This window comes from Galeopterus variegatus, unplaced genomic scaffold, assembly GCF_000696425.1.
Source record: "Galeopterus variegatus unplaced genomic scaffold, G_variegatus-3.0.2 Scaffold1627, whole genome shotgun sequence".
Lineage (NCBI taxonomy): Eukaryota > Metazoa > Chordata > Mammalia > Dermoptera > Cynocephalidae > Galeopterus > Galeopterus variegatus.
The window spans coordinates 159,194-179,805 of NW_007727738.1; the positions used below are offsets into that span (position 1 = coordinate 159,194).

General features: G+C 43.1%; 1 protein-coding gene across 1 annotated transcript in view; it reads right to left on the reverse strand.

The window, feature by feature from the left end:
- Window positions 1-1,859: 1,859 nt before the first annotated feature.
- Window positions 1,860-20,612, reverse strand: part of SUSD5 (sushi domain containing 5) — a 62,722-nt gene continuing 43,969 nt past the window's right edge. Inside the window, exon 5 of the mRNA XM_008578085.1 lies at window positions 1,860-3,221. Coding sequence (XP_008576307.1) covers window positions 1,930-3,221 — 1,292 coding nt within the window. The 3' untranslated portion in view covers window positions 1,860-1,929. The remainder of the gene's footprint in view (window positions 3,222-20,612) is intronic.

The following is a 20,612-nucleotide window of genomic DNA, read 5'->3' on the forward strand; positions in this document are numbered from 1 at the left end:
ACTGATGAAAACTATTTCCAAGAAGGTTCCTACTGGGAAAATGTCGTGTGTTTAGTTTCTGTACCAACACACAGGAGACCGCTGGAGATGGCATTTTGGCATCTCATACTCTGCCTCAGGTACACATATCGATGCCCGACTTCATGCAAGACAAACCACAGTGTTACCCATTTTCTGTGCCTCTAGGGCTTCAGCTGGCCTCAAAGCTCACAATTTATGTTTCAGTCACCAATGGCTCTCCAACTTGAGTGGCATCAGAATCACCTGGAGGGCTTGTTAACACTCAGAACTGGGCCCCACCCCAAGGGTTTCTGTTCTTGAGTCTGGGGTGGGACTAGAGAATTCGCATCTCCAACAAGTTCCCAGGTGATGCTGATGCTGCTGGTTAGGGGCTGACGCTTCGAGAACCACTATCAAAAGCAATACTTGCTGAGCCACCATAAGGTGATCTGGATGCTATCTAGTGGGTTGCCCACTATCCAGGAGGGACTCGGTTTCCATGGAGCTCACAATTTCCACACTAGAGTACAGAACAATCAGCACACACCATTTCATATTCCTTTTTAATTCCTCCGCTTCTCTAACAAGTAGCCACCCATACTTGATGTCCTAGTCTTTGGCCCTCTTAAAATATTCTTTTCCTCTTACGTCATTCCCTCTTACTGGAGTCAGAGAAATGGTTACTCCTAAGAGAGGAAACCAAGGACTGAGTTTTGTTGGTCCTGGCAAAAATTCCAAGACATTCCTAGGCACAGACTGGTTAAGGACTACTAGGCCACTGCTTCCAAGAGGAAATGGTGCTTACTGGTACAAAGGTCACCTTGTTTGTAAAAATCCATGGGCTGTCCCACAGAACAGAGGGAACAGAGGTGGACATGTGTCTCTTCACTCCTTGCCTCCTTCCAACAAGATGTCAATTTTAAACTCTCTCCAATTTCAACAAACAATTAAAAAGAAACGTTAAAGCTTCTAGACTGTGTCCCGGTTCTCAGCTCATTTGCCCTCAGCAACATCACAACATGAAAAGGAAATAAACTGTTATTCTTCTAAATCCCACTCTCAACAATTAAATATCTGTGTCCTAAATAACACTGTTCTCTAATGCTCGGTTTATCACGTCTATTTCAAAAATTTCAGGGCACAGAGTCAGTGATTCTCTTTCTTAAAAAAGGAAAAGGGGCCGGCCCGGTGGCACACTGCTACAGTGCGCCGCTTGGGAGCGCGGCGGCGCTCCCACCGAGGGTTCGGATCCCACATACAGACCGGCCGCTCACTGGCTGAGCGAGGTGTGGGCGCAGCACTGAGGGTTGCGATCCCGTTGCCGGACACGAAAAAAGACAAAACGGAAAAAAAAAAAAAAAAAAAGGAAAAGATGACAACAGTATGATGAAGCAAGAGGTGATTTTTTTTTTTTTTTTGTCTTTTTCCGTGTCTGGCAACGGATTGCAACCCTCAGTGTCGCCCCCGTACCGGACCGGGACCGGCAACGGGATCGCAACCCTCGGTGTTGCCCCCGCGCCTCGCTCAGCCAGTGAGCGGGAACCGGTCTGTATTTGGGATCCGAACCCTTGGCGGGAGCGCAGCCGCGCTTCCCAAGCAGCGCACTAGCGCAGTGCGCCACCGGGCCGGCCCAGCAAGAGGTGATTTTTGACCTCACATTGGAATTAGGCCCAAGCACAGGTCTGGGATTAGTGCAATCAATTCAGGGCAGATGGCTGAAGAGACACTGACATATGTGATGATGCCACCAAAGCCTTCCTGCCCTGCCAGCTGCTTCCAGAGACAATTCTCAGCCTATAGAAAAAAGACCTGAGGAGAAAAACACTCCACCTGAGTCATGCTCTAGTGAATTATCGGTGTTTATCGGTGTGATGTGTCACAGTTAATTTTCCTCCCAAGTGGCTTGGGGTGAGCCCACTCTGAACATGGCTAGACCTTCTCCATCTCAATCTGCTGGTGGTAGTGCCGAGCCTGCCGCTGGCCAACGTTCAGCTTGTACACAGAGCTCTTGTGCTGGCACCTGCGATAGCCCCACACTGCCCCCACACCTGCCACGAGCAGCAGCAGGCACAGGACTGTGACAATGGTGGCAATCACAGGGCCTCTGCTGAGACTGGGACACTCGTCCCCCACACACGGCTCCAAGGTTGAAAGAAGTTCCTCACTTGCATCTGGCCCGGGGCCTTCCTGCCCCAAGAAGTCCTCTGACAGCAGGCATGGGAAGGTCTCCTGGACCTCAGGGGCAGTGGTTCCCACTGGAGGCTGGGTGGCCGCCACGGTAGTTGAGGGGACGTGGTTAGGCATCTGCTGGGCAGCAGTTGTTACTGTCTCCAGTGTAGAGCTGCTGAGCTCATAAGGTAGAGTAGCGATGGGAGACGTCTCTGTGGTGAATCTCCAAGGTACAGTTGAGTGGTCCTTGGTAAAGTTACCACCCCTGCGGGGACCCTCAGTCTCAGACACATTCATGGGTCTGAGAGCCAAAGCCTCCACATCTAGCATCTGGGAAGGAAGAACTGAACTACGGGTCACATCCTCGCTCGGCGTGAGGGTGGTTCTCCCGAGCTTCTTAACTTCCACAAGAATGGGCTGATCGGGAGTAACCAGGACACTTTCATCCAGTCCTACTGACCCATCGCCCTTGTCCCCATCTTCCTCCTCTTCTGCTTCTATCTTCCTCCAAGCCCCATCCGTCACAGGGTAGCCATCTAACCAGGACTCATCACTGCTGCTCACCACTGGATCCCCTGCCTTGCTGTCATTCCTGCCCATAAATGGCCCCAAGGGGCCATCAGTGCTTCTATAAGTCACTTTGATTGCAGGTTCACCTGGGACCAATTTTGCACCACTGTGGTTATCTCCAGCAGGAAACTGCTTTTTGGTGTCATCGTCCACCTCCTTTTCCAACTCAGACTTGTAGAAAGTCTCAGCAGGAAACCAGAACAAGTATTTCTGGTTTAGCTGAGATCCTGGTAAGTCTGTGGGGACGCTGCTCCCAGCATTAGACAAGCCTATGGTTGACACGAAGGGTTTATCTCGGGCTACGTTTTCTTCCCCAGGAGAAATGGAGACCAGGTGGTCCTGTTTTGGAGCCTCCACAGAGGCTTCTCCCTGACCCCTGTCCCCTTCTGCCTCTGTCTGGGAATCCTCCATGAGCTCTCTGAATGACACAGATCTGTCATCTGGGAAATTATCTTCATAGTCAATATGTACCTCAGCCTCATCTAGAGAAAAAGAGGGGAAAACTTTATTAGGACCAAAGGCACAGAGCCAGTGTAGAACACAAGAAAAGGAAATAAAAATCATAAGGACTGGAAGAGAATAAATGATATTGTCGTCCTTCACAGATGATATGACTGTAAATCATAGCTAAACCCAAAGAATCTACAATTAAACCATTACAATTAGTATGTGACTTTATCAAGAACACTGGATCTATGGTGAATATAAAACATCAACTATATTTCTATGTACTACCAATAAACAAACAGACAAAAAGAGGTAAAAGGATGCCATTTGTAATAGCATGAAAAAAATCGAATATCTAGGAATATATCTAACAAAAGATGTGCCAGACTTCTACATGGAATGGTACAAAATGTTGAGCAAAATTAAAGAAGACCTGAATAAACAGAGGGATATAACATGACTATACAATGAAAGGCCTGAAATTGTTGTCGATTCTGTCCAAATTGACCTAGAAAGATTTAATACAGTCCTATTAAAAATCTCAGACATTAATAGGCTGATGCTAAAATTTATGGAACTGCAACAGACCAAGAATAGATAAGGTGATCTTGAAAAAGAAGAAAACAGCTGGAGGATGTACACAAGATTTCAAAATTTACTATAAAACTGGATTACTTTTTTAGGCTGTGGTATTGGTACAAGGATAGATAATTGGATTACATTAAAATTAAGAACTTCTGTTCATCAAAAGCCACTATGAAGAGAGTAAAAATGCAAGGCATAGAGTTGAAGAAGACATTTGCAGCACATATAACCTCTGAAGGGCTCATATCCAGAATTTAAAAAGAACTCCTGCAAATTAATACTAAACAGGAAAAAGAAAAGTTGGCAAGATACTTGAATTGGCACAGCACGAAAAAGATATCTAGTCATTAAACATGTGTAAAGATGCTCAACCTCACTTGTAAGAGACAAATGCTAATTAGACTCATAGTTATAATGAGATACCATTACACAGCACCAGAATAGCTAAAATTAAACAGACTAACAATACCAAATGTTAACAAGGATGTACACAGCACTGTTAGTGGGAGTGTGAATTGAATTGGAACAGCCACCATGGAAAACTGTTTGGGCATTTCTAATAAAATTGAACATATGGATGGTCCGTGACACTCCTAAATATACACACATCAGTAATATGTGCATATGGGCACCAAAAGACATGCACAAGAATATTCATAATAACCCAAAACTGGAAATAATTCAAATGTCCATTAACTGCAGAACTGATGCATAAATTATGGCATTTTCATACAATGAGAATCTGTACATCAATGGAAATGAACCAATACTGCTTCCCATGACAAGATGGATGAATTTCATGGCCATAATGTTGAGCAAAAGAAGCCAGGCACAAAAGAGCACACTCTGTGTGGTTCCATTTACATAAAGTTAAAAACAGGCAGAACTAATATGTATAATGATAAAAGTCAGGATGGTGGTTACACCTGGGTAGGAGAGAAGGGTGATGACTGCATCTGGGCACAAGCAGGGCTTTGGGGTGCTGCCAGCATGCTATTTCTTGACCTGTGTGGTGGCTAAATTTCTTTTTTTGTTTTGGTAATTCATTGATCTGTTTGTTGCCTTATGATTTGTATGTATGTTATAAGCAAGTTAAAAAAAATGCGTCTTTTAAAAAACTGATTTGCTCTTTGGTAGACTTCTGTAGTTGTGAGACTGCTGTAAAGTAGTCTGAATCCAACCGAGTAAGAATAAACAGAGACCCCACAGTTAGGAGGCCAGAATGTGAGGACCCTTGAGGAGATGGGAATCCCACAGATCAGGAAGGCCGAAGAAGCTTCTGTCCTCAGAACAGAGCAGCACTTACACCTTTCTCCTTTCTTGATGGTCTTTGAAAGTCGAGTCTGGCTGGAAGACACACTTAAATATTAAAACAGAAAGCCTTCCCCGCTTTGCAACTTCAAAGGGACAAAATGCAAAGAGCTCTAGAACCAAGGTCTAGATGGAATCCTGAGGTGTCATGTGGTTCATTCCTGGGCTCTCAAACTAGATTAGTATCTGGCTTATTTCTAAAGGCCCTTACAGAATTAGACTCCATATCTTGCTTATTTAATGACTTGCAGAGTTATAAATTAACTTTAAAAAATCCTTTCTGATCTACTCCTAAAATTTAAGCCCATTCATTTACTTGTGCCCTCAGCCAAAAATGGAAAACAGTGGATGAAGAACAAACATCGCTGATAAATGTCAAATGTATGTACATTTTATGCTTAGAAAAGGTCAGCCTAGTAATCATTTTATGGGACCCTCCACCCCACGGTGCCTGTTCATGATTCCCCAAACAAAACTCACATCAGATGGTTGGACCATTTTTATGAGCCTCGTAGAATTCAAATACAGGTTCCCAGGGCTCGGTCAGGCTGCCTTCCTGCACATTCCCTGTTACATCACCATTCCAAGTACAGCACTGACCCAGTTCTTCATTCAACAAAGTTCACTGAGTGCCAACTATGTGTCTGGCACTGTGCTAAAGCCTGAGATCACTGGTGAACAGGACAAACACTCCCTGCCCTCATTGGGCACATGGAACAGAATACTGTGGTCTTGTGACCTACTAGGATAAATTTCAAAGCTTCTGTGTACATAAATTCTCACCCATCATGCTGAACAAGCATTGTTTTGCGTTGCTTCCTTTAAAACACAACAAAATGGAAGAAAAGCTACTACGACAAAACTTTTCTCTAAAATTAACCCAAAACATACAGACAAGTTATACTAAATCCAGCTGGAGATTTAAGAAGGCCATGACTTAAATCTTTGACCTCAGGATAAGGAGGTGAGATTGCTTGCTTTCACACATCTATACTGACTGGCTGTGGTAGACAGATTACAAAAATGGCCACAATTCTCCATTTTTCCCTGCACCAAATCCATTTGCAATGTAACTTTGCAGCTCTTCTCATCAGGAGGTGGAGCCTGTTTTTCCATCTCTAGAATCTGGACTGATCTTGTCACTTGTTTTGACATACAAAACCCAGTGGAAGTCTTGCATGCTTCTGCTCTCTCTCTTGGAACCCTGCCAGCTGCTATGAACAAGCCCAGGATGCTGAAGGATGAGAGACCACATGGAGGACAGGTGAATGTCCCAACCGAGGCCTTCCTAGACCAGTCAGCTCCAGTCAACCTGGGACCTGACCACGGTCACCTGAGTGAGCCCAGCCAAGACCAGAATAACGATCCAGCTGAGCCCAGCCCAAACTTCTGACCCAAAGAATTGTAACCAAATAAATGATTGTTGTTTCAATCCACTAAATTTTGGGGGATGGTCTATTATGCAGAAGAATCTAACTAGTACTAGCAATGAGCTGCTTGAGGAGGACAGGGACCAAGGCATTGTATCCCTAGAGTGGAATAGTGCCTGGCCTGTTACAGGTATTCTCAGAGGTATTCTTTTGTATGTGTGTGGCTGGTTGGTACAGAGATCAGTGCAGGGATTGAACCCAAGACCTTGGTGTTACCAGCACTATGCTCTAACCAACTGAGCTAACTGGCCAGCCCCCAGAGATATTCTTGAATGAGTGAAAAAGCAAATGGTTCTGCTAGGACAGATGTACGATAGCTCAGACCCCAAGCTTCTCCTCATCCGTGCCATATAACCGTTCAGAACCGAGATCGATTTCCAGGAGCAAAATCCTCCAGAATGCAAGAGTACTATGGGCCCACTTCTAAATTATGAAGAATGAATTACTTACACTCATAGTCTCTTATGAGTGTAAAGCACTCCAAAGACCCTCTAAAAAGATACCATTGTTGAAGTTGAATGGATAGACACGCACATGGGCATGCACACACACACACACACACACACACACACACACACACAGAGAGAAAGATTTCAAATAAACAGCCTTTCTACTTCCTTGAGGTGCATTGTTAGGCTGTTTATTTGAAATCTTTCTCTGTGTGTGTGTGTGTGTGTGTGTGTATGCATGTTCAGGTAGGCATTTATTGTTATAATCTTCCCTCTTAACACTGCCTTGGCTGTATCCTGTAGGTTTTGGTATGTTGTGTTTCTGTCTTCATTAGCAGAGCCTAGCCGGTGAGAGCACCTATTCCCTTCCCAGCTTCTCCTTGGTGCCCACACCCTTAGAGATTTAAAAGGGTACCTAGTAGAACTCTCTCCCCACTGCTGTAGATTCATCACAATGAAGCAGAGAGGTGATCCTTCTCTATCAAAATTTATTCGTAATACTAAGAAACTTGGCATTCCTCACACAGGACAGGTCATTTCTGCCCCAAATCTGCCACAACCAATTCATTTTTTAATTAAAAAAGAAAAGAAAGTATTCTGTAGCACTGCAGAAGAAATTACTATTTTTAAAAAAGAATATACATTTCTAGTTGTCTTCCAAAGATTCTGCTGGGGAGGGTGAATATTCCTGTGTTCTCGGCTGGAACAGAGTCCCCTTTCACGAGGTGGCAGGCAGAAGCAGTAACACTCCAGGACCATTTTTCCTCCAGAAGCTCTTACCACTCAAAATCATTGGCTATTCCCCCATGCACGATCTGCAATGGAAGGCCTCTTTCCACACGTGATTTTACTAGGGAATATTTCTTTGTTGGCTCACTGCAGCTCCAACACACCAAAATGTCAAGAGCCCACAAATGATTCTGTTTTATCCCATGGGATTCTTGTCATTTCTAGTTCTTGCCTGCATAAACCCTAACACTGAATTCATTTTCTTTCAGGTCATCAACTGTAGCTCACTGACTGTTGGGAGTAAACAAGCTGTTTGCCTTGAATTCGGTCAGTGTGATGAAAGGAACCAGCATTTGCAGAGTTTTGCAAGAGCCAGTCCTTGGTGATGGGAAAGCCGGTGGAAAGTCCATGGCAAGGTGTGCCGTGAGTCAGAATGCTCCCTCACTACTTTCACAGACCACCTTCTTGTAATCGCAGCAGATGCCAAGACTGGGTAAACAGAATTCTATCGTGGGTACACAGAATTCTACCCAAATTACCAACGGCTAAAAAGAAGTGTGACTTAGAGGACACTTAAAATTTTCCAGTGCCTCAGAGTATCTGTTGCCTTAACCATTACTCTTTCAGAAGGAGAGAAGAAATCTAGGATTATTGGAGGTGGGAGGGGAGGTGATGGGAGCGGGGAGCGGAGAGGGAGAGGGGGATGGGGAGAGACTGGACAAGGGCATAAAGAATAAGTAGGATTTGTAATAATATATATGCTAATAATATTGATTTGATCAACATACATCATTGTTGAACCCCCAAATACGTATAATCAATTATGATTCAATAAAAAAAAAACAAAAATAAAAAATAAAAAATAATAATGATAAAAAAAGAGTATCTGTTGTCTTGACAAATCTCTCTGCAACCTCTGTTCTGGCTTCTTCCCCGCCTCTCCTCCCCATACCCTGTCTTCCATTTCCACCAGCCCCAGTTGTACATGCCTGTCTGTTCTCGCTCCTTCTGACTGCCCTCCCTTGCCCTGCTTCTTCTTTCTTCTCCCTCATCACTTATATTCCACTTGTATTCCAATACCCGCTTGAGTATGCATTGGGGGCACAAGCAAAAATCACCTTATCATCAGAACAGACTACACGCCATACTTGAAAATATTTAAGTGTTCCAGTCGAAACTGCACCACACTGTATGCCCACCCCCGTGCCTATCAAAATAAGGAAACTCCAAACACATACACATGCACATTTACATACACCCCTACATTTATTGGATGCGAATCTTCAACAATAAGGAAACTATACTAAACAACAGCCAAAACACTTTACCAACAGCAACTACATAGAAAAGGGAATAACACACTGCAACAAATTTCAAAAACTAGTTACCAAGAGGAGAAACAGAAGACCCTAGAGCAGAGTAGAGAAGGGCAGCATGGCTCGGCTGGTAACCCACCTCACCCTTCAGAAACTCCTCTGGGGCGTCACAAAGCCAGGAGAGATGCAAAGTGGGTGGAGAGAAACAGTAATCAGTAGGGCTGATTCTTCCTGATGGAATCCAAATGTCAGGGCTTCACACTGTGCAGGTGAAGGAAACTTTGATATAGGACATTTGACAATATTTCTGAAGAAAAAGCAGAGCTCAGAAATTTAAAAACAGGGCCGGCCTGTGGCTCACTCGGGAGAGTGCGGTGCTGATAACACCAAGGCCCCGGGTTCGGATCCCATATAGGGATGGCCGGTTCGCTCACTGGCTGAGCGTGGTGCTGACAACCCCAAGTCAAGGGTTAAGATCCCCTTACCGGTCATCTTTAAAAAAAAAAAAGAAATTTAAAAACAGGGCCGGCCTGTGGCTCACTCGGGCGAGTGCGGTGCTGATAACACCAAGGCCCCGGGTTCGGATCCCATATAGGGATGGCCGGTTCGCTCACTGGCTGAGCGTGGTGCTGACAACCCCAAGTCAAGGGTTAAGATCCCCTTACCGGTCATCTTTAAAAAAAAAAAAAGAAATTTAAAAACAAACAAATGAATGAACAAAAGTAAAACTACATAGCATTTCAGGAGAGTTGTCCCCTTCCAGCTGCCATTCTCTCTTCTGGATGAAAGGAAGATGAATGTAAAAGGTAAAGAATCTAACTTAGAAGAAATAATAATTTAAGGAAATAGAATTCCTCACAATTGCTTCACTTTACAGGACTTAATAAGAAAGTGTGTGCCATGAAACAAAAGCTCAAAGGTGATTGTAAAATAACGGAATGTTATGAAAATGGTGGTTATGAACTTCAGGAACCAAACTGAGGACCAGTGTAACATCATGACAGAACTAAAAAATCAATTAGAGACTGCAAGGAACCGGACAGACTGAGAATTTTACAAAACTGAGAAAAAGAAACTCACTGCAGACCTCAAGCAGAAAAAATTCACAGAAAATTACCTCTAAGCACACCAAATTAAAACTACTAAAAACCAAAGGCAGAAAAATTTAAAAGTATCCAGCAAAAGCAGGTATATAACCTTAAAAAAAAACAGCAATAAGACTGAGAGGTGACTTTTCAAAAGAAACAGTAAAAGCCAGACGACAATGTGATATCTTCAAAGTGTCAGAGAAAAAGAACTGCCAACCTAGAATTTCTTACTCCGTGAAAATATCCTACCTAGAGAGAAGCTCAGAGATGCAAGAAGAAAAATACAATGAAATGGTAAATATAGGGGCAAATCTAAGTGACTGAGGACTGCATAAAACAGCAAGTACACACACACACACACAAAAAAAAAAAAACAACAACCAAAACTATACTTATTCAAAACGCTTGACAATAGCATAGAAATTGGGAGTAGGTAAATGGAGTCAAATGTTTGAAGGCTTTAAATTATCCAGGAAATGGTAAAAGTATTGATTTATATTAAACTTTGCTAAGTCAAGAGTGCCTGTTATAATTTCTAGAGTAACCATTAAAAGAAGAGTAAAAGAATGTATTAGAAGGTAATAGAGGGATAAATATAACAACACAAAAAATGCTAGTCACCCCAAAAGAAGGCAGAGAAGCAGAGAAAAATGAACAAGAAACAGATGGGACAGAGAGAAAACAAAAAGACAGTAGTTTAAAACCCAGATCTATTGATGGTTAAATGTAAAATGGATTCATGCTATAATTAAAAGATAAAGGTTGTCAGCCTGGATAAAGAAACAGAATATATGTACATGGTGCTTATAAGAGATACACTTTAAATATAAGAGGTTGACAGTAAAAGAATGGAAAAAAATATGCCATGAAGAAAGTGTCTGGCAAAGAAGACTTTAAGGCAAAAAAAATATTAGAGATAAAGAGGGTTATTTCATAAAGATAAGTGTTTCAATCCACCAGGAAAATATTAATTTTTTAAACTGTATGTACTTAATAATATAGCCTAAAAATTATGAATTTAAAATATATGAACTAAAAGGAGAAATAGATAAATCTAAGATCATCGTGAGATATTTTAAACATCTCTGCCATTAACAATTAGAACAGGTAAAAAAAAAGTAGTAAATAAATCTGAAGAACATGTTTAATAAATTTCACCTAATTGACATATATAGACCACATCCAACAACTGTAGAACACATGCTTTTTTCAAGTGCACATAGAATAATTTTTTTTTTTCCTTTTTATCTTTTTTACTGACGGGTAACGGGATCGCAACCCTCGGTGTTGAGCCTGCACCGCGCTCAACCAGTGAGTGGGAACCGGTCTCCACATGGGATCCGAACCCTCAGCGGGAGCGCCACCACGCTCCCATCCAGTGCGCCACTGGGCCGGCCCCACATAGAATAATTTTTACAAAATTGACCATAAAAGAAGTATCAACAAACTTTAAAGGATTTAGTCATAATTCTGTGGCCATAATGAAATTAACTTAGACAAAAAATTTCTAGGAAATTCCCATATTATGGAAATTAAACAAAACATGTCTAAATAACTCATAGGTCAAAGAAGAAATTACAGTAGAAATTAGGAAACATTCTAACTGAATGATAATGAAAATATGACATATCAAAACCTGTCGGAAGCAGCAAAACTTCTGCTCAGAGGGGAAGTACAGCTTTCAATAACGAAAGGCTAAAAATCACATTGCTCCCAGGAAGCTGGGAAAGGAAGAGTAAGTTCAACACAAAGAAATAGAGAAAGGAGATTAAAAAAATAGCAGAAATTAATAAAATAAAAAGCAAGCATACAAGAGAGGATCAACACAGCCAAATGGTGATTTTTTGAAAAGCCTAAAAACATTGATAAACCCCTAGCAAGACTAATTAAGAAACATTTAGAGAAGACACAATGGAAAACATCAGAAGCAAAAAGGAGCATCACCACAGATCTTTCATTTATTAGAAAAGACAATAACAGGAATCTATAAAAAGTTAATTTCCAAAAAACTAAAAATTTTGATGAAATAGACAAAATACTTGAAAAATACAACTTACCAAAAGGGATACAAGAAGAAATAGAAAATTTCTATATACTATTAACTACTAACAAAATTGAATCTCTCTACACACAGAAAACTCCAAGCACAGGTGGCTTTGCCAATGAATTCTATCAAATATTTAGGACAATAATTCCAATCTTATACAAATTCTTCCAGAGAACATAAAAAGAGGAAATACTTCTCAGCTTATTTTATACATCCAGTGTAATCTTGGTACCAAAACCTGGCAAGGACAGGATGAGAAAGTAATATTGCAGACCAATCTCACTCAATGTAGATGTAAGAATTCCATATAAAATGTTGACAAACTGAATCCAGTAATATGTTAATACCGGTAAGCTGAATTAAGCAATATATTAAAAAGATAATGCATCATACCAACTTAGGTTTATCCCAGGAATTCATGATTGGTTTAACATTTGAAAAAAGGAGTTTCAAAAAAGCATGTAACAAAAGTCAACAGGATAAAAACCCTTAGAAATTAACAATATCTGTGTAAGAAAACTTCCTCAACCTGATTTAAGAAGTATGCATGCATGGGCCGGCCCGGGCTCACTCAGGAGAGTGCGGTGCTGATAACACCAAGGCCCCGGGTTCGGATCCCATATAGGGATGGCCGGTTCGCTCACTGGCTGAGCGTGGTGCTGACAACACCAAATCGAGGGTTAAGATACCCTTACCGGTCATCTTTAAAAAAAAAAAAAAGAAGTATGCATGCAAAAACTGATGTAAAAAGGAAAGGATTACTGTCACATGCTATAGCATGGATGTTGAGGGCATTATGCTAAGTGAAATAAGACTGTCACAAAAAGACAGATACTATTTGATTCCACTTATATGAGGCATTAAAAGTTATCAAATTCATAGAAATAGAAAGTAGAATGGTGGTTACCAGGCGATTGGGTAGGGGAGGGGAGGAAGAGTTGTTATTTAACAGTGTTAGAGATTTAGATTTATAAATTGAAAAGTTCTGGAGATCTGTTTCACAATAATGTTAATATACTTAACACTACAGTACAGTATTGACCTGTACACTTAAAAATGGTTGTCAGTAAATTTTATATCACGTGTTTTTATCACAATTTTTTAAAAAAGGAAAGGATTAAGAATTAGACTACATTAAAAGTCTATTCATCAAAGATACTGTGAAGAATACAAAAAAGCAACTTATCTAATAGAACATGATATCTGGAATAATACGAAGAGCTCCTACAAATAAATACGAAATGAACAAACAACCCAGAAGAAAAATGGGCAAGAGAATTGAATAGGCACTTCACAAATGAGATATTCAAATAGCCAATAAACGTATGATAAGATGCTTAACACCACTAATAATCAGGGAAATTCAAATTAAGTGATATTACAAAATACCCATCAGAGTGGCTAAAATTTAAAGGACTGACGATATCAATTGTTGGTGGGGATTTAAGGCTCCCAGAACTCTCATACACTGCTGTAACCACCATACACTGCTGGTGGGAGTGTAAACTGGTACAACCATTTTTTTTTTCCTTTTTGTCTTTTTTACTGACCGGTAACGGGATCGCAACCCTCGGTGTTGCGCCCACACCGGGGACCGGCAATGGGATTGCAACCCTTGGCGTCGCGCCCGCACTGCGCTCAGCCAGTGAGCGGGAACCGGTCTCCACATGGGATCCGAACCCTCGGCGGGAGCGCTGCTGCACTCCCAAGTGGCGCACTCTCCAGTGCGCCACCGGGCCGGCCCAGTACAACCATTTTGAATACTGGTTGGGCATTATCAGCAAAAGTTGAACATATACATATCCTATGACCCAGTAATTTAACTCCTAATATATAGACAAAATTCTAGAAAATGCAAAATTCTAGAGGAATGCATGCAACATGGACACCAAAACACATGTACAAGAATGTTCTTATAATAGCAGCAACTTAAAACAATGAAAATGCTCATCAACAGTAGAAAGGAGTACTCTACAGCAAAGAAAAAGAATGAATTACAGCTTCATAGAACAACACGGATGCGTCTCACAGACATAATGTTGCGCAAAGGAAGCCATACACAAAAGTATATACTGTATGTTTCTACTTAAAATTCAAGCAGAAAAAAATGTAATTTGTGGACATGTGGACAGTAACTATCCTCAGGGAGACAATGACTGGGAGGGAGCACTAGGAGTGTTTCTGGACTGCTGGTGATTTTCCATTTCTTGACCTGAGTGGTGATTAATTAGATGGGTGTGTTTTTGGTATAATTCATTGAGCTCCATAACCTCTGATGTTTGAAATGTTCTGTATTTATTTTACTCTTAAATAAGAATTTAAATAACCAGTCAAAAGCACACACCATGTTCTAGGAAAAACTGGCACAGAATTTGGTCACTGAATGCCAAGGACAAAGAAATAACTCAACTGATATCCAGGCAGAAAAGGCCAATCACACACAAAAACAAAAATTAAATCAGGCTTGCCTGAAGTTTCACCTCAGCATGTTCAATAGAAGAGAAAAGAACAATGGCTACAGTATTTGAGGGAAAGAAAATGTAATTCAACAACATTGTGCTTTGTTAAGATGTCACTCAATTTTACATTGACAGTAGACATTCACTCTTCTTAGATGCCTGTACTTAAAATATTTCAAGAATATACTATGTGATATCATGTGCGTGTTGCTTATGTTAAGCTGTAAACCAGTGGCTGCTGGCATTCCCGTAAATTTAAGAATTCATAGTCCGGGGTGGATAGTTAGCGTTTTCACCAGGAAACTCATCCTGCACATGAGGCTACTACTACTAGTGCTTCTGTTATTGTAGCTTGATTAAAACTATTGCTTTGCTAATTTAGCACTCTGAATGTCCAAAATGGCTTTCTATTGGTGAAATCAGCATCCTACTATCATGCTAAATGTTAGAAATAGACTCTCATTGGTAAAATAAATGGTATATATGATACGGGGATTGGCTAAAAATATTTTAGAGAAAATACTTATACTCTTATACGAACAGGGAAAAACCAATCTAGACCTTATTGGTGCTTGAGACTTGAACTCCAGGCCGGCCGGTTACACCCCGCTCAGTTGGTTAGAGCACAGTGTTATAGCACCAAGGTCAAGGGTTCATATTTGGATCCCTGTACCATCCAGCCATGCCCCCCCTCCAAAAAAAAAGAGTGAGACTTGAATTCTAAATGGTCTCAGTTAGGGACTAATGCATTACTCGCCAGAACAATGGGGACAGCATCCATCGGAACAGGAGTCATTGCCATCACCCCTGCACTGATCGTGCCACCCTGCTCCCACTGCACAGCCTGCACAGCTCCACCCCTAGCCTGGGAACTCCCTGAGAACAAGGACATGTCCTCTCTGCCTTTGTATCCCCAGTACACAGCATGGAGCATGGCATGTATTGGACACTCCATAAATGTCTGTTGAGTGAATAAATGAGCGAGTAAAGAGGTGAATAATGAGTGGTGGAAGCCAGTTTGTATAAAGCTTGGCTCAATCTGGAAGTCCATCAGCCAGGGCATTAATTGTCTTGTGACAGAGGCAAAGAATGACAAATGGCCTTTGAATTCTAGTATCGGGCATAATCAATGTCTGCTGAATTCTTCCTCCCGTGTAACTCACCCATGAGCTGAAATATATTATGAAGTCAAAAGGCACCTGGAATATGGGCAGGAGATGGGCTGTGTCCTCCTCTTCACCCCTTCTTGTGCAGGAAATACTGGCCTAATGTATGTTAGAGATGAGAATTTGGGACAGGTCAGCCCACGCTGGCTGTGGTGGGTGTGCCTTGACCTGGACCCATACAGTTTGAGCTCGGTGTGTGTGTGTGTGTGTGTGTGTGTGTGCCTTGACCTGGACCCATACAGTCTGAGCTCGGTGTGCGTGTGTGTGTGTGTGTGTGTGTGTTACGGTTCTGCCCCCAGAGCTTTCTGAAGCTAGCACACTCTTGAACAACAACAGCCCAGGGCCCTGAGCCAAGCTGTCTCCCCAGTTCACAGGTCAAGATACTGACTCAGAAACAGGTTCTCATTATGTCATAGTTTTCCCCAAACCTCAAATGAATGACAGGGACAATGAGCATTTACAAATAGCCTACTCATGAAAAAGTAACCCAGGCCTGATTTTCTCTTCCTGGGGAACAGTAAAGTTTGTTATTCACTGAGTTTCAACTAAAAAGTAAATCCTGCCTACAATCTGGAGAAGCCCTGCTCTTTGCTGGTTGAGGTGCTATTTCTCTCACCTCCCTCTGCTTTCCTGAGTCCACATTCTCTGACTCAAATCATCTGGGGATCCTTCTAGCCCTCTCCCCTCCTCTATGCTCACCCTGAAAACTTATGCTAACACAGCACAGGACCTTCTGATTGAGACAAGTCTAGGAAATGGAAACTTTGTGGGTTCTCCTGGCAAAAACCAGGTCATTCGCTGTGCATTTATATTCAACTGCTACTTTTGGAAAACAGAAGCCTAGCCCACAGGTAGATGCAAGTCAGGAGTAAAAGGAGAAGGCTGGCTTGTGCCCCACCTGCACTTCTTATCAAGGTGTGACTTGATCGAGGGCTGAGGTACATGCACCAGAGCCCGAAATCCCAGCTTTTCCCCCTGCTGCCACTTTCCATCTTTTCTCATGTTGCCACATTTCTAGAAGCCCACACATACCTTCTTTTTCCTTCTGGTCTTGGCTACACAGCCTTTAAAAATAGTAATTTAAAAAAAGACAACCAGACAAGCCAGAAATAACCACTGGTTCAAGGAAGCTCTGAACAAATATGGCAATGTTGACAAGGAAATTCTAAATTCAGTTTTAGTCTCATGCTTTATTCTAGGAAGAAAATTAAATCCAAAAGATGAAGAAAAACAGAAATTGAGGTTAGTTTAAGAAAACAAAAGAATGCCTTTAGAAATGAGAAAGAAAAGAGCAAGGGAGCTCACTAAGGGGACAACTGGTTTAAAAGTGAGCCTGTGCACCGCTCTCATGCTTTGCTTTCCTTTGAGTTATGAGGTCCCTGGAGGAAGCACATAGATACGATGTAGATGCTGAAATTAAATACTGGCTCCGCTTCTTTCTGGCTACGTGATTTAGGCATGTCACAGAACCCTCCTGGATCTCAGTTTTCCCATCTGTAAATTGGAGCTAGCCATTTCTACTCACAGACTTGTGATGATTAAATGAGACCAAGTGTGTAAAACTCCTATCGTAGAAAGGGGCACAAGGAGACTTGGGGATGGCAGAAAGGGTCTATGTTTTGGTTGTGATGGTGGTTTCTTGGGTGCATACAACTGTGATAACTCAGATAATCTTATACTTTAAATGGAAACAGTTTATTGTATGCAAATTCAACCTCAATAGAGTTGTTAAAAAACAAAGCAAAAAGAAAAAAATAACTCCCAGAAGAGAGAGAGCATGGAGCAAATATTTGGTTTTCAACAGCTCTTTTCTCAGTGCCTAACTGGGGAAAGTGTCATTTCCAGGGCTGAGTCAGCCCAGGGAAGAGAAAAGAAAAGTCTGTATATTTGTTATTTGACTCAGAAGTGGGGGGACTGGTAGAGTGTGTCCATCACTTTCCTGATACTATAGATAAGAAAGTACAAACTATCAATGGTGCTCAGGGTGGACGGTCTTCATGGCCTTTCTGAGCCTGTCATACCCTATGGCAGATACCTTATAGCAAGTTTTCAATGTGGAACAAGGGGCAAATCATAGAGGAAGAGTCTATGAATTAACTTCCTGGGATATCTGCCTTATGCTAGTCTTTTTTTTTTTTTTTTTTGGTCTTTTTTGTCTTTTTTCCGTGTCCGGCAACGGATCGCAACCCTCAGTGTTGCCCCCGTACCGGACCGGGGACCGGCAACGGGATCGCAAGCCTCGGCGTTGCTCCCGCGCCTCGCTCAGCCAGTGAGCGGGAGCCGGGCTGTATGTGGGATCCGAACCCTCGGATGGGAGCACCGCCGCGCTTCCCAAGCGGCGCACTATCCAGTGCGCCACCGGGCCGGCCCTACCTTATGCTAGTCTTTTTTTTTTTTTTTGGTCTTTTTTGTCTTTTTTCCGTGTCCGGCAACGGATCGCAACCCTCAGTGTTGCCCCCGTACCGGACCGGGGACCGGCAACGGGATCGCAAGCCTCGGCGTTGCTCCCGCGCCTCGCTCAGCCAGTGAGCGGGAGCCGGGCTGTATGTGGGATCCGAACCCTCGGATGGGAGCACCGCCGCGCTTCCCAAGCGGCGCACTATCCAGTGCGCCACCGGGCCGGCCCTACCTTATGCTAGTCTTGCCTGTGGCTGTTCTCTCCCACCCCAACCACAAAGACAGGGTAGATGGCCTTACCTGGAACCAGGGACAGAGGCCACAGGACCACTGAGTACTGAAGTCAGGAGAGGGCAGAGGTGGTGAAGGCAGTGTGAGACCAGGACTGGTCAGTGTACCATGGTACATACCAGGCTCCTTTGGAAGGCAAACACTGGGATCATGTGGTCGCTTGGAGTGCTGGGAGGTCAGAGACTGTTCTTAGGGTGCAAGTGGCCAAGGAGAAAACATGGCCTTGAAGATGGACTTGGTATAAGAAGCCCAAAGGAAACCAAATCTAGCATGGAAATCTGCTGCATGAGTGCTTAAGGAGCAAAGCATCAGGATTTTTCTGTAATTAGGGCAACAATCAATTATAGTTTGATACTGAGTACAAGACAGAGGTATGACAGACATTTCCTACTGCCAAACTGGGAATGGAAACCAAGAAGATGTGTGGATTTGGACAGGAGAATGGAAGACTGAACAGCCAGCCCAGACCTGGCCTCTAGGGACCAAAGCTAGAGAAATACCAACACACAGAGGGGAGAAAAGAGCAGCTCAGTAAGTCCTCTCCCATTTAGGTTGACGTTCAAGGCTGCAGTCCTCGTGCTTATGTGAGAGACCGTTCCACCATGGCTCGAGGTTGGAACTTAACATTGCTTGTGAACACACAACTTGGGTGGCATGTGACTGAGGCGCCTCCTGCACCGTCCACTCTTTCTCACCTCTGGCTACCCACCCAGGGTACATGCCCCCGTGGGATCATTCCTGTTCATTGTTACACATTTTAAATTTCAGCAAGCTCATTAAGGCAGTCCCACTTTACTAAAGGATTTTTTTTTTAATTGCAAGAGTTAGTTAACTTGGAAATCACTCCTCTACAGAATTAATGCTATTAGTCAATAAATTCTCCATTGTTGTGGATGCTGTTGGTGTCCTGCCCATGTTCCCTTTCCCAAGCCAGTGCACCTATGCCTCAGCAGCTGTGGGTGTTGGCAGCTAATAGTTCACAGCTAACCCTACTCTACAGAACTGCCCTTGGTGGAATGGGAGCCTCACCTGGGAGATTACATGCCACATGCCCTCCATGTCCAGTAGCCTGCAGCCCATGGCAGACTGATATGGAGGAATTCAAGGCTGGTGCCCTTGCTTCAAAGTGGGATCAACCCTGTGGGGTGATTCATCTTCCACAGTTCCCCACAGGTTCAGGCAAAGCGAGAGTCCAGCTAAGGCTACCTCCTTACTTAACTCCTTCCCTGACCTATCCTGCTTCCCTAACTCCCTTTCTCCCTCAATAAACCATGTACATCTGAATAAGGTCTTTCGCTCAAAGCATCCAGCCAGTCTTCAAATACTATACAATGCCAAATTTGAATGAAATAGTAGCTCTAAATCCCTAAGCCACCAAAATCTCTGAGACCAAACTCTTCTGAGCCCCAAGTTCTTTTAAAGTCTTGACCTCCAAGGCACCTGAGCCTTGTGGCTTTCTGGATCCTGCAGAGGTCATGAGGAGAATAAGGGGCAGGGACTCTATTGCGATCTCAGCAGGGGAGCTCCTGGTGCAGCATCTATGGGCAGGTTTTGCCAGAGGGTTTCGAGTCGGAGCCAGCAGCTCACAAGGAAATATAAGGAAATGTTCTGGGTGAGCCACATGATATCAGGAGGGCCTGAGGGAGGGGAGGGGGTGAGTGGCAGGGCTGAGCACAGAGGACACAAGCTTAGGCTGGAGGTGGCAAGGGCTCCTTGGATGAGTGAGGCAGCTGAGAGCACAGGTATGGGATGTCTGGGAGTCACACGTTAGAAAGTTACCAGCTGCTTGGGTCTCCAAGTCTGAAAGCCACACTGGCCATGCCTTTCTGGAAGGGCCAGCGGCTGGTCTCAGAATCTGAGAAGCCTTCTGGCAGAGACTAACTTCTCACCCAAGCAACACACAGTAAAAATCATAGACTGCCTTTGACCATTCATTGTAATAGGGGCTAGAATTAGTAACAGGAGGAGATGGGGAGCCAGGGCTGTGCACAGATCCCTTTAGATCTTTACATGAAAAGGCCTCAATATGCTCCTCGATCAGCATCTAGGTGAAAGGGACAGAAGGAGCATTTATTGAACCCATACCATATCACAGGGCCTGTTCTAAATGATGTGCCTGCAGGAACCCCACGGGGTAAATCTATGTGATAAATAGAAC